Source organism: Zootoca vivipara, chromosome 14 (genome assembly GCF_963506605.1).
Source record: "Zootoca vivipara chromosome 14, rZooViv1.1, whole genome shotgun sequence".
Taxonomy (NCBI): Eukaryota; Metazoa; Chordata; class Lepidosauria; order Squamata; family Lacertidae; genus Zootoca; species Zootoca vivipara.
The window spans coordinates 10952583-10966436 of NC_083289.1; the positions used below are offsets into that span (position 1 = coordinate 10952583).

General features: G+C 40.4%; 1 protein-coding gene across 8 annotated transcripts in view; it reads right to left on the reverse strand.

The window, feature by feature from the left end:
* Window positions 1-13854, reverse strand: part of MYO9A (myosin IXA) — a 137868-nt gene that overhangs the window by 91311 nt on the left and 32703 nt on the right. For 6 of the 8 annotated variants that reach the window (XM_035132342.2, XM_035132343.2, XM_035132345.2 and 3 more), the window contains exon 2: window positions 6734-7646. In XM_035132342.2, coding sequence (XP_034988233.1) covers window positions 6734-7576 — 843 coding nt within the window. In that variant the 5' untranslated portion in view covers window positions 7577-7646. Of the gene's footprint in view, window positions 1-6733; window positions 7647-8409; window positions 9342-9396; window positions 12080-13854 lie in introns of those variants that run through there. The other 2 variants (XM_035132338.2, XM_035132339.2) reach the window with 2 other exon arrangements.

Sequence of the window (13854 nt, forward strand, 5' to 3'; positions counted from 1 at the left end):
ATCCATGCCTGCAAATTGACAAGGTTCGTGACTGGAGTTATATACCAGACTAAAAGCTTGGTTGTAGATTATTTGAAGTTCATTTATTTATTTACTAATATCTCTAAACAGCTTACATTAAAGGAACTCAAACTAGTAAAGGTAAAATAAATACCAAAACAGTTTAAAACAGAAACCAACATCACAGATAACACAGCAGAAAGGTACAGTACAGGGAAAGCCTGGGAAAACAAGGGAAGCACTCAACAGTCAGCAGCTCTCAGATAATTGGGAGGGGGGCATTCCAGAAGGCAGTCATCACCACTGTTTGAGTCTGTTTTCTCGTATATAAGCCATAAGCCAAAATTCATCCACATAAGCTACTGAATGTTATGAACAATACTCAGTCATGTATCTTCAAATATCCTAGTGGCCATTCCTAATGAAACTGTAAATCAAATACTACCTATGCAACAAATTAGTTTAAAACTTTTGTTTCCAAGGCTTCCCTTTAACAAGATGCCCTCTGTTATTTGATCAGGATGCTTCCATTGCCAGTAGGCATCCCAGCAGACCAGGGGCCACAATACAATAGATTTAGAATTGTCTAAATTTTTCAAATAGCATGCCTTGCGCCACTCAGTGCCTAACAATGCCAGCTCCTCAGATTGAGGTACCAAGGACAGCAGCTGTGAAAATGCTAACTGTAATAACTCTAACTCTATATTGTACAGTATGCGGGCAAGAATCAGAAAGCATGCCAACCCAAATTTTTACTAAGGCTACTCTTACAGCAATAGCAACTGATTCTATCACAATTATGTGCCATATGAATAGAATACTGTGTAGTTCTAAATGGGTGCATATATTTGGCAGTGAATGGAAACCCAAACAATATTTTTAAAGTATCAAAATGAGATTATAATATAAAAATCTTGTAGATGACATCACATCTGATATCCTAGAGATTTGTGTACTTATTAACTGCAGTAGGAGAATGGTGACATCTTGTTATGAACTTTCCACTCAAAAGATGGTACATTATTACAGGGTGCAACACCAGGGCATCCCATGGGTTGAGAAAATAGATCAGTCCTCAAACATTTAGGTTTGATACCATTATTATTTTGTGGTATAGTTCTTTATTACTTTAGTAATATTAAATGGTTAAAAACCACCCTAAGCAGCATGATTACAGTTGGATAGGATATAAAAAGTTCTTTTAACTTCTATTTGTTGAATGTGGTAGATGTAAGCTAAAATCCAAGGCAGCATATTTAAAACCAAAATACCAAGACAGAGTTTAATTTGGCAACAGTAACATGCTCATTAAATGGATGTTTACTAAGCACCTCTTCTCTCCACCCCTAGAAATGTACATAGAAAATGCAACTCCACTGTAAAAAGATGACAAGTGACAACATGCCTGACATAAAAGATATTTCCTCTTAAAGGTTTGGAATGATAACATAAAAGAGACCCCAGAACACAAATACAGCTGTAGTCAACAGACCCAGTTTTAATCCATTTGTTGTTATCACTTTTGATAGGCACACTGGCTAGAACTTCAAATACAATGGAATCAACAACACAAGCAGATTATGCAGAGGAATATTTAGAATGAGGATAATTAAAATATATATATAATGTACAGTTCAAAGCTTTTAAAACAAGTTTCAAATCTTATGGAAAGTCAGAGAACGTCTTACTCATGATACAATAGCACTAAAGCAAATCAGTTATTATTTTTCCACATTTTTTCTTATCTACACATGTTTATATTATGCCTTGTACTTGCAAGGCTGGCTCATAATAATATTCTTGGTTGTTAATTAGAGCTGAGAGAAGATGGACTGAACATCAAAGAACCTTGATTAAAGGAATATGGAGAAATTAAGGAGTGAGAGAAGAGAGTTAGACACATCTAAGCACCTGGCGTGCTCTGGTCCATGGGGTCACGAAGAGTCGGACACGACTAAACAACAACAAAGCACCTTTATGCTCAACTGGTCTGAGCAATAGAAAACCCTAGTGGGAATATCAAGAAATGGAATGGAGGAGGCACATGATCCCTCTCCCCCACTACTTGCCTTATATCAAGAAACAAACACTTGGGGTACTATTTGAATTCTAGGTCCTCAAGCTGTATCATTCTGTCCTGGAGTCAGATCAACTCTGCCACAGGAAGCCACATAAAACTGAGTGGCCACTTGGTGTTCCTGAGCATGGGTTGCTGTCACTACAATTGTGGGAAACAATCCAGCTAGAGTTCTTGGACTGCTTAAGCAGAAGCAGTTCTATTCTCTGTCTAAAATGGCATATTTGATGTGCTATTAAGTGTTGATTACAAAATTGTATCCATTGCTTTGTCATAACCTGCCCTGTGACCTTATAGGGAAGGGTAGAAAAGAAATCCTACAAACAAAAATATATGCTGTACTGTAGCAGCAACATCTATACGTCTCCAAGTAAAGAGCATGATCAATCTGATATTGCACTTTATTACTCCAATAAATTTGCAATAAATTTTATTTTTAATTTTTCTTTGTTTGCCTTCTCTATTTTTAATAAACTTAGTTTCAATATATGCCACTTTCCAGCCTTTAACCACCAACCAATAGACAGTGGCATGAAACATTCCCATTTTGAGTTAATAACCATTTTGGTCACTGTAAATGTATGAATTGTCATTTTTAAATCTTCAAAGGAAACCTATCTGGCCTCTTCTCTGACAGCATTCTGTCCACATGCCAATACAATACATTCTTACAGTAAAGGGCTTTGACTGATTGCTGATGGAGATTCTACATTGCAGGCAGTATCATACTTGTAGTTAGAATGGCTCATTTGCTGCTCTTAGTTCTTATGACTGCATAAATTGCTGCTGAATTTACTCTATGTTTAGCTCACTGCTGATGTTATTGTTGTATAATAATCATTTCCCATCCCACATGCCTTAGTATGACAGCTGTTTGTTTAGTTGTCATTTTTAATAGTATACAGTGTATCAGGTGCTGTTGAGAAGAAAAGAAATGTATGCACATAAAACATGTTTACTGGACAGGAAGAAACAGCATATGAAATTGCCCTCAAAATGTTAGACACCGCAAATCACAGTTGATCACCACTGGCTCTTGAGTAAATATAAAGGGTAAAGGGACCCCTGACCTTTAGGTCCAGGCGCAGATGACTCTGGGGTTGCAGCGCTCATCTCGCTTTACAGGCGAAGGGAGCCAGCGTACAGCTTCCGTGTCATGTGGCCAGCATGACTAAGCCACTTCTGGCGAACCAGAGCAGCACACGGAAACGCTGTTTACCTTCCTGCCGGAGCGGTACCTATTTATCTACTTGCACTTTGACGTGCTTTCGAACTGCTAGGTGGGCAGGAGCAGGGACCGAGCAATGGGAGCTCACCCCATCACGGGGATTCGAATCGCCGACCTTCTGATCAGCAAGCCCTAGGCTCTGTGGTTTAACCCACAGTGCCACCCACGTCCTTTGGCTCTTGAGTAGTTAATAGGTTTCTGAGAAATTCTGAGTACCTTTAATTACTGGAATGAATATTAGCTTTGTCACAATACGTATACAGCTCAGGGAATTTCATATGTTAATCCAGTTGATTCATGTAGAGAAAGAATGAGTCTTCTCAGGAAAGAGTTTATTGTCTTTGGCAGATTTCAAATGCCAGTTGTCACAGTGATTGCTTATTGAATGCTTATTGTTTTACCAATGAATAAATGAGTGTTTTCTTCTTTTAGACACTTGGTTTAATCAATCTAAATATAAAAGAGCATTGAAGAAAGTCCATTGCTTCTCCATAAATAGCTGGAACTGACTGAAACAGATGCTACCTACCAGACACTGCATTTTCATATTATTTTGATAGCACAAAGAATTCCCTAAATCCCTAGACAAATGGAAAAGCTTGAGATGCTGAATCAGAGCACTGTCAAGCAAACTGGCTAGGAAGCAGCACAGCTGGAGCTTGGATGACAGAAAGGGAAAGTCCCACCAAAAGTAAATTCATTCTAAAATGTGAGGAAGAGGGCTGTGAAACAGGACTGCATAAAGAAAACTAGTAGAGACCCAGATTAAGGGAGGATCACAACAGGGAGGAAAATGGGCACGGGGCAAAACAGCAGGCTAGAAACAGAGGAGGGGTAAAAGCAACAAAATACTTGGCAAGTGTGACTGGGGCTGGGTAGGAAAATTGCTGACATGAATGGGGGAAGGGGAGAGTGGAAGTGAAGAAAGGAGACGTTCACTCTCAGTTATGATTGAGTATAAGGGAGGGAAATAACGAAGAGCAGATGTCAGAGGAATTTTGCTTAAAAATACATTTTTTGAGCTATCACACCTTCAGACTTCCAAACATTTCCAAGATCCAAAGCAGCTCTTGGCAATTTCCTGGTTAATATCACTGTTGCAGTGTAATGCACCTTAACTGACTTCCAGTAGTAATAAACTAAAATATATTCCCTATGTAGGGAAAGCTCAGAGCGTTTTTTACGTTCTATATGCCATCCTGTGCAACTATTTGCCACTATTAGAAACTCAGGTATGTAAAAGCTAGGAGCTAAATGGATCCTTAAGCCAAGGTTACAGTGGCCAAAACAGAATGTCTAGTTGGGCAAGATGGCTCTAAAGTCTTATTTTTCAATTTATGAACTGACTGTTATGAGTGTTAGGAACTGAGATATGAAAGCTAGGAGCTAAATGGCACCTTAAACCTAGGTTATGCGAACAACAACGGAATGTTTAGGTGCAGTTTTTAATAACAAGAATACAAAGCTGAAAATGAATGAACTGCAGCTAAAATATTATGTTCATTTTTCACATGGTCTAGTCCTTCCCCTGCCCATCCCCCTAATATTCTTAAAAGGGTCTCTTCTCCAGTTTTCAGAGAGTAGCTGGAAGTGGGTAGGCAGAAAAAGGTCCCCCTTTCCTTCCACTCTGCAGTTTAAATCTGAAATACTGCACCCAGATTTCAGAAACTGCTCACCCTAATGAAATTCCCTGTTGCAAAATGTGCCTAGAACAATGGAAGTTTTGAACACTGAATGTGATTATCAGTTAAAGACCTGGCTAGTTCAGATGATAACATTGAGTTAGGTTAAGAACTTTGAGAACTTAAAGAAGAAAAATCACTTTATCCAAGGACAGTCCACATATATATTGGCCTATTCCTACCTCTTTTTCTTAATGGTGACATCGACCATTCATAACGTAGGAATATTCTTCACAAATGTGAGCAAGGCAGTGGGATGGGGAATTAACTATAACGTTGTTCACTGCATCTGCTCAGGCTGCACAGGGAAAAAAACATTTTGATTCCTGAAATTCATTCTGATTGTGCAGATAAAATATAACTGCTAGAATTCTACAGGATCTGGTATTGGTGTGTGAAAACAGTCAATGCACCACCAGATGGAGATGTCAGGCACCATCCTGGCACCCAAGCATCTTCCTTTGGTTGCAAGTCAGATGCAAAATGTGCCTGGCTAATTTCGAACACTGCTGGTGTCCTCCACCAGCCCTTGTGGTGCTGGCTTAAGCCAGGTAAACAAGGCACCGTGCTTTGGGAAGGAGGCATGAAGCTCTGGCAAGGTCCTAGACCTAGAACCACCACCCTGTCTCCTTCCCAAAGTCTGGAAGCAAAGTAAGCAAGATTTGCTACTTTCTAGATTTGTGTCCTGGTTTTGTTTTTTTTACTAGAGTTCGCAAATCAGATTGCAGCATTCATAACATGCAATATATTCATTTAAAACATTTATACTTTAAAAACTCTCTGTGGCAGCTCTCAAAAATGTGGAACTCCCTCCCCGTAGAGGTGTGTTAAACATCTTTATTATATAGTTTTCAGATGCACCTCTGTACCTGAGCCTTTCAAAATTAAGACTTGTGTGGTTGTTATGAGGCCACCTTTGTTGTCTGATGCACACTCTTTGGTTTGTTTTATTGGCTTTTAATACTGTATGATTATATGTTTATAAGTTGCCTGATGGCCTGATGGGTAAGAAATCTCTTAAACAAACAAAACCTTTCATTCCTCTTTACAAAGAGGAGAGAAGCAGTAGAAGGAGCAACTCTGAACTGATCCAGGAGCAAGCGTGCGGTGGCATTATTGCCCACCTCTCACACTCGCCTCCTAAAATTAAGTTTTCGCTTTGTTAAAACACTAACAATAGGAACTGCCAACACATTTGCAGTAATATCAGTGGTTCACTTCTGACCTTTTAGAATTAAGTTTATTTAATTATCTACGGTATTGGGAGGAAAAAACCAGAAGTTTTTTCTAACAAATTTAAGTTCAGAAGTCTCATTTTTCAAGACACATACCACAAACTCGGCCAATTCCAACACTATGTTTCGGAATGCCATGATTCTCAGTGACAAATACACATGATGGACACATATGACGACTATACATGGAAGACATTATAATACAACATAGTCCATAAGGGTTTTCCAGAAAAGATTTGTGAGTAGGATAAAGCATGACTGCCAGATCCTGTCCATAGTTCTTTGGTGTAAAAAATCCATATGGATTTAAAATTCCAAGGTAATGTTTTCCACATGTCTTCACAGAAAAGTTACAAAAGCAGAAGAGCCTTGCATATCGCTATCAGTTGGGGGTGAATGGCTCCAGGCTCCAGGACAGAAGAGTAATCATAAGACATAAATACTTTATAACACACTATGAATGATGGGGTGGGAAGCTGTATTATAAGCTGCAGCAAGACTTTCATCTTACCTCAAGTACTGGTCCAGCTCCAAGAATTATTTGTTCCACTCCACTAGCAAATCCTTTTTGGCTAAGAGCAGTGAGGTGATGAATCAAGAAATTTGTGCTCTGTGTTTTCCCAGACCCACTTTCTCCAGAAATGACTATACACTGGTTCTTCCGACGCTGAAGCATAGCATGGTATGCTACATCAGCTACTGCATAAATGTGGGGCTCCAGCTTTCCAAGCTGATGATTATCATACATTTTTACATACTTAGGGTTGTAAATAGGGAGAAATTTGAATGGATTTATTACTATTAGTATGCTCCCAACGTATGTGTAAATTTTCTCCTGTTTAAAACGATTTCTAAGGTTGTCTAGGAGAGTTCTCTCATTCAAGTCTGGCAAAGCACATAAATCATCGTAGTCTTTGTATTGCGGTTGAGGAAGGAAGCCACGTTCCATCATCCTGCGCCGCTCTTCTGTCACCTGCAACCAGGACTGGAGACTGGCATAATGTATTGACCCATCTAGGTTCTTTTCCCTTAGAAGAAAGCGATAGTCCTCTCCACTCAAGCGGTTCTCTAGGGCCATTCGGGGCCACAACATCATGCGCTGGACAGGGCAGTCTGTGGGGTTGAGGATCCATTCTTCCCCACCAAACTCCTTCACCTCTGCCAAAACGTAGCATTTTGTTTTGTCCAGCTGAAGTTTGTTAATGAGAGAGTCTATCACCTCAGCAGCTGTGGAAGTTTTTCGTGCAATAACTGGACAATAGATGGTCCCTTCAGCAATGTTCCCAGGGTATATGTGTAGTGTGTGTTCGCTGTCCTCAAAGCGTCTTCTTCCTCCAACATCATTTCCACTCATATTGGACTTCTTCCCATCAGTAACAGTAATCCATCTTCAGAATGGTTGAATAATGATCATGGCATCAGCACTACAAAATGAAAGCAAAAATAGTTTATTGATAGGATATTTTCAAACAGAAAGTTTGTTTGTATGTTTTTTGAAAACTTGCAGTCACTTGAGCTTAGTGACAAAGATGAATCCAGGCACATTCCCAGATCATATACCTGCAATTATCAGAACTTGGGAACCACCTACCATGTCTCAGTCTTGCCAGGATTCAGAGTAAACTGGCCCTCATTCAGCCCACCACCAAGTCCAAGAACAAGTCCAGGGTTTGCACAGCTTTTCCTGATTTAGGTGTTACAGAGAAGTAGAGCTGGGCATCATCAGCATACTGATGACACCTCACCCCAAATCTTCTAATGACCCCTCCCAATGTCTTCAGATAAATTTTAAACAAAACTGGGACCAAGATGGTAATCTGCTACATCCAAGAGTACTTGTTTGTTGTCGATCAACGTTCTGCACTGTGCAAAGACTAAGTTTTCAGGCAAATGCCCAGTTCAATTTTAAATGGGCCAAACCATTTTAAAAGAACATTGCAGCAATACAGAATATTCAAATGCTCTACTGGTGACAAAAGTAAACCAGCTGTATTCTGATTTACATCCATTCTCTTAAAGAAATTTTATTTCCTTACATCTCACTGTGGACTACTTATTTATGTATATGTGATTCATCCTCATGCACAAAGCTGAAGTTTCAGAAACAAATTACTGTCTTGTTTGCTAAATATACACATCTCCAGAAAAACAGCACGCCAAAGAATAAACTTAGTAAGAAGGTCTTACCCTCTGCAGGTATTCAGGATACATGCAGGAGATCTGGAACGTTGCTATTATACTTCACATGTAATAACAAATGGAAACATTTCCTGAAAGCCAATTCCCATGAAGCTATTATATAGATACCCACGCTTGCCAGCTGACTGCCAGGAAGCTTTACATTTAACCTTCACAATGCATCTGAGGGGAAAGACTGCATACATTATAATGGCACTCTCTAATATCCCCAAAATGAAATGATTAAGATGTAAATGAACATTTTTAAAAAGAACATTTGAGCTGTCACAAGCTAAAGAAATTATCTCCTGCAGCTTTCCCTTTGTGAAGCAGGCCAGTCACCAGCTCTTAGCACATAATGGAAGGCAAACATTTTCAGAGTATGGTAGTAGTCCAATAGAAGGGTTGCAGTTTATTCATTATTTCCATTCACAGGACAAGAAGTGATTGAGAATGCTACAGGAAATCCTGCTAGGCGAATTATAACAAGGTGCAAGAAAAAGCATACTTTTAGTATACCTGTTTCTGGCATGTCTTTTACAAATAGTAGCAGGATTAGCTTTGTGATACATTGCAGAGGTTCAGTACAGATATGATCAGAAATAGTCTTTTGCTTTGCCACTTTTTCAAGCTGGTACATCACATTTTAAAGAACTACTGTACTAGTGTTGTCTGCGGTCTTTGATCATAGCTTCTGAAGAAGGAGCATTCCACACCAAAACATGTACAAGTGGTACCTCGGGTTACAGACACTTCAGGTTACAGACGCTTCAGGTTACAGGTTCCACTAACCCAGAAATAGTACCTTGGGTTAAGAACTTTGCTTCAGGATGAGAACAGAAATCGCACAGCAGCCTTGCAGCAGCAGCGGGAGGCCCCATTAGCTAAAGTGGTACCTCAGGTTAAGAACAGTTTCAAGTTAAGAACAGACCTCCAGAATGAATTAAGTTCTTAACCCGAGGTACCACTATAGAGCTACAATAAAAAATACTGTACCTGTGAGCACTGGAGTTTGTACTCTTCCTTCTATTACATAAAATAGTGCAAGACCTCTCTTTCAAGGCAGTTTGTTTAGCTTCAGAAGAGTTTGGATTCTTGATTTTCACTGATGCAATAAACAGTTATATATGTGGATTGATTGCCAGCTACACAAAGGCTTCCGCCGTGGGTTCCACTGCTATGCTGTGATGGCAGCCTAAATATAGCAAGGGATTGCTACTTTGTGTGGCTGTGCCTCCAAAGCAACTTATTGACCCTTGTTGACCTCAAGGACAGCCTATAATACCCTTCCTGAGCAAAAGGTTACTTGGTCTGTTCACTTATGCTGCTTCCTCTTGGCCTAAGCCATGTTCCTATTTTCCATCTTTGCTGCTACTCGCATCCCTGCACATTGCCCAATTCATCCTTATTTCTGACAACTGGCTACCCTGGCTGGGAACAACAGAAAATGCAATCCACAACATTTGAAGGGCACTCCATTGGCTGCCCTGTATCACCCACTGGAAGCACCGAAGCTAATCTGCTTTCCCACCCCCACAATTTGGCAACCAGAACAGGGATGAAGGCTATGGAAACAAAATTTAACCAGCAGCCCAGCTGGGGAAATGGGAACTTTGGTCAGCCAAACTTAAATCCCTTCTCAGTGTGGTCCTTCAGCAAAACAAAACACTAATGAGGGCATACTAACAACTACATGCAGTGCCTTTAGAGCATTAAAAAATGGGGATTATTTCAATCCAGGTGGTTTTGATGCAGTGCTATGGAAAATATTACACAGGTGAAGAATGAGCAGTAATGACATGGCATATTTTAATCAATACTTTGGCCACCTCATGAGAAGAGAAGAATCCTTGGAAAAGACCCTGATGTTGGGAAAGATTGAGGGCACTAGGAGAAGGGGAAGACAGAGGACAAGATGGTTGGACAGTGTTCTCGAAGCTACGAACATGAGTTTGACCAAACTGCGGGAGGCAGTGTAAGACAGGAGTGCCTGGCGTGCTATGGTCCATGGGGTCACGAAGAGTCGGACACGACTAAACGACTAAACAACAACAACAAATTTTAATCAACGAAAAAAGTTTGACCCCTCTCACTTGTTAACACATCACGAACTCCTGAGGATAGGAAGCTTTAGCAAGGTCGTTATGGTGCCAGCCTGTCTGCAGTACTTCCCATACCACCACATGATGTTATTACACTGGGAAAACTTAGTCATCAAGTGGACATAGCTATATAAAAACTATATGCAGATCTCTGGATGGTTAAGTCCAGTCAAAGGCAACTATGGGGTGCAGCGCTCATCTCACTTTTCAGGCCGAGGAAGCTGGTATTTGTCCACAGACAGCTTTCTGGGTCGCGTGGCCAGCATGACTAAATCGCTACTAGTGCACAGAGGAATGTGACGAGTGCCAGAGCACACGGAAACACCATTTACCTTCCCGCAGTAGCGGTACCTATTTATCTACTTGCACTGGTATGCTTTTGAGCATCTACGTTAGCAGAAGCTGGGACAGAGCAACAGGATCTCACTCCATCGTGCAGATTCAAACTGCTGACCTTCTGATCGGCAAGCCCAAGAGGCTCAGTGGTTTAGACCACAACACCACCCCAGATCTGCTACCTACTGGTTCCAAGCCCCAATCATGATGTAGGAACACATAAAGCAGGATCTCAACTGAACCACTGATGGGATCATGGTTTCTCACAACCATTTGGGAAAGAAGGAAGGAAGGAAGGAAAGAAAGAAAGAAAGAAAGAAAGAAAGAAAGAAAGAAAGAAAGAAAGAAAGAAAGAAAGAAAGAAAGAAAGAAAGAAAAGAAAAGAAAGAGTTTGGATTTGATATCCCGCTTTATCACTACCCGAAGGAGTCTCAAAGCAGCTAACATTCTCCTTTCCCTTCCTCTGGAAGTAACCATAGTTAGGCTAGAGGGGCCCATTGTTTGAGTCCTGATGTATGTTCAGCATAAACACCTTGTCCATTTCTTAAAAGCTCTTCCTCTAAGTGTAGCCTTGCTCATCTCTGACCTCATACCCTATTATATCCCTGCTGTGATTTCACTTCTATAAATTTCCCACTATCAGACAACTGAAGATAGATCTGCTGCCTATGTTCTCTCCTGCTGCACTCCCCACCTGGAACGCCTCCCAGAAACCCTTCAAGATTCCACATATCACACACCCCCTCAAAATGCACCTTTGTCATGAAAATAAAATAAAAACCTAAATTTGTTTTGTTGTAATCCCCAATATTTAACAGTATAATCTGCTTGGGCAGAATGCTGCTAGTGGTATCATACATTCTTACCATAATATGAGCCGACAATTCACTCTTAAGAAAACGTGTCATGATACACACTTTTCCAGAAAATTTAAACAGAGGAGCCCAAGGTAAGAAAGAATTGGGATTTTAGCCTAGGGAACAGTTGACCAGTTCCATGTTTTGTATCTACTTTCATGGACCAAGGCAGAAAACTATCACCAGATATTCATATTACAACAGATATTAAACCTTAAACCTAAAGAAAGTAAAATAAATGTTCATAGGCATGTTCCATTCAACTCTAAACAGAGAAATGCATAAGAGGCTAATGCTCAGGCTATCTTCAGAAGGCTGCCTGAATCTCTCCTGCCAGCACAACACAATACAGTCAAAGCCCATTCTCTCCTATACATCTCAGCAGTGCAGCTAGCACAACACAATACAGTCAAAGCCCATTCTCTCCTATACATCTCAGCAGTGCAGCTGCCACTGCTGTGTCAATCTACAAGTATAAGGGTAATCCATGCTTGTAGATGAGCAATATAGAACTAGGTGCTTGCTGAAATTGCTGATAAACCAGAACACAGTCAGAAACTAATCAGCCCTTTAGCAAAACCAGGCAAGGACCAAAATACTGTAGAATCTTGCAGCACCCTAAAAGCAGGCTAACAGGAGTAGTAAAAGGTAAAGGTAAAGGACCCCTGACAGTAAAGTCCAGTCGCAGATTACTCTGGGGTTACGGCGCTCATCTCGCTTTACAGGCCGAGGGAGCCGACGTTTGTCCGTAGAAAGTTTTTACGGGTCATGTGGCCAGCATGACTGAGCTGCTTCTGGTGAAACCAGAGCAGCGCATGGGAACGCTGTTTACCTTCCCGCCGGAGCAGAACCTATTTATCTACTTGCATTTTTTTGGCATGCTTTTGAACTGCTAGGTTGGCAGGAGCCGGGACTGAGCAATGGGAGCTCACCCCGTCACGGGGATTTGAACCGCAGACCTGCTGATCGGCAAGGCCAAGAGGCTCAGTGGTTTAGACCACAGTGCCACCCACGTCCCTAACAGGAGTAGTAGTACCCAGTCATTCAGCCCAACAGAAGTACCGTGTTTCTCATATTATAAGACATGTCTTATATTTATTTTTTCCTCAAAAAAACACACTATGGCTTATTTTCAAGGGATGTCTTATTTTTTTCTTCCTTCTCCTGCTGCGGCCGGCATTGCTGCTGCACCTATCACTATGTCTTATTTTCGGGGTATGGCTTATATTCCTTGAATGCTTAAAAATCCTGCTATGGCTTATTTTATGTGTATGTCTTAAAATATGAGAAACAGGGTACCCCTTCAAGGATATAGGTACTTGTGACGATACACATCTGTGTACAGTATATGCATGGTGCTGTACTTAATAGAGCATGGCTCAAATTTGAGGATGAGGCTAAAGTATCTTACTTTTAATAGAATCAATAAACTCTTTGATGCAATGGACCATAACAAGCTTCTGAACTGGACCAAACATCTCAGTAGCACTTTGGGGGAAGAGGGGCGGGGGAAGGTTCAGGAAACTGTTCATTATTCCCACTGTCTTTGCGTCTTCCTTTCTTGCTGAGTTGTTACTGCTGCTCCTTTAAGTTAATATTACCGGTAGCTATAGTTTCTCCAGATTCAGATATTTGTTGCATCTGTTTCCCAAATATCAAATGACAACCCTATAAATGAAGCTGCTGATCGTTTATTTTATGTATTTCCATATATGAATAACCTTTATCAGTAAACCTACCGTGTTTCTCATATTATAAGACATGTCTTATATTTATTTTTTCCTCAAAAAAACACACTATGGCTTATTTTCAAGGGATGTCTTATTTTTTTCCTCCTCCTCTTGCTGCGGCCGGCATTGCTGCTGCGCCTATCACTATGTCTTATTTTCGGGGTATGGCTTATATTCCTTGAATGCTTAAAAATCCTGCTATGGCTTATTTTATGGGTATGTCTTAAAATATGAGAAACAGGGTAAATAAAAACAAAAAATAAAACAAAAGGTTTCCAGCTACAGTTTCCCTGAAAACGCTTTGTAGCTTTCATTAGCAATATCAGGTCCAAATAATGATTGAGCTACAGTGACTCATCTTCCCACAAAATGTGTAAAGTCAGTTATGAAATAATCCAGGAACACCAGCTTTAAAATTCACACAGATCT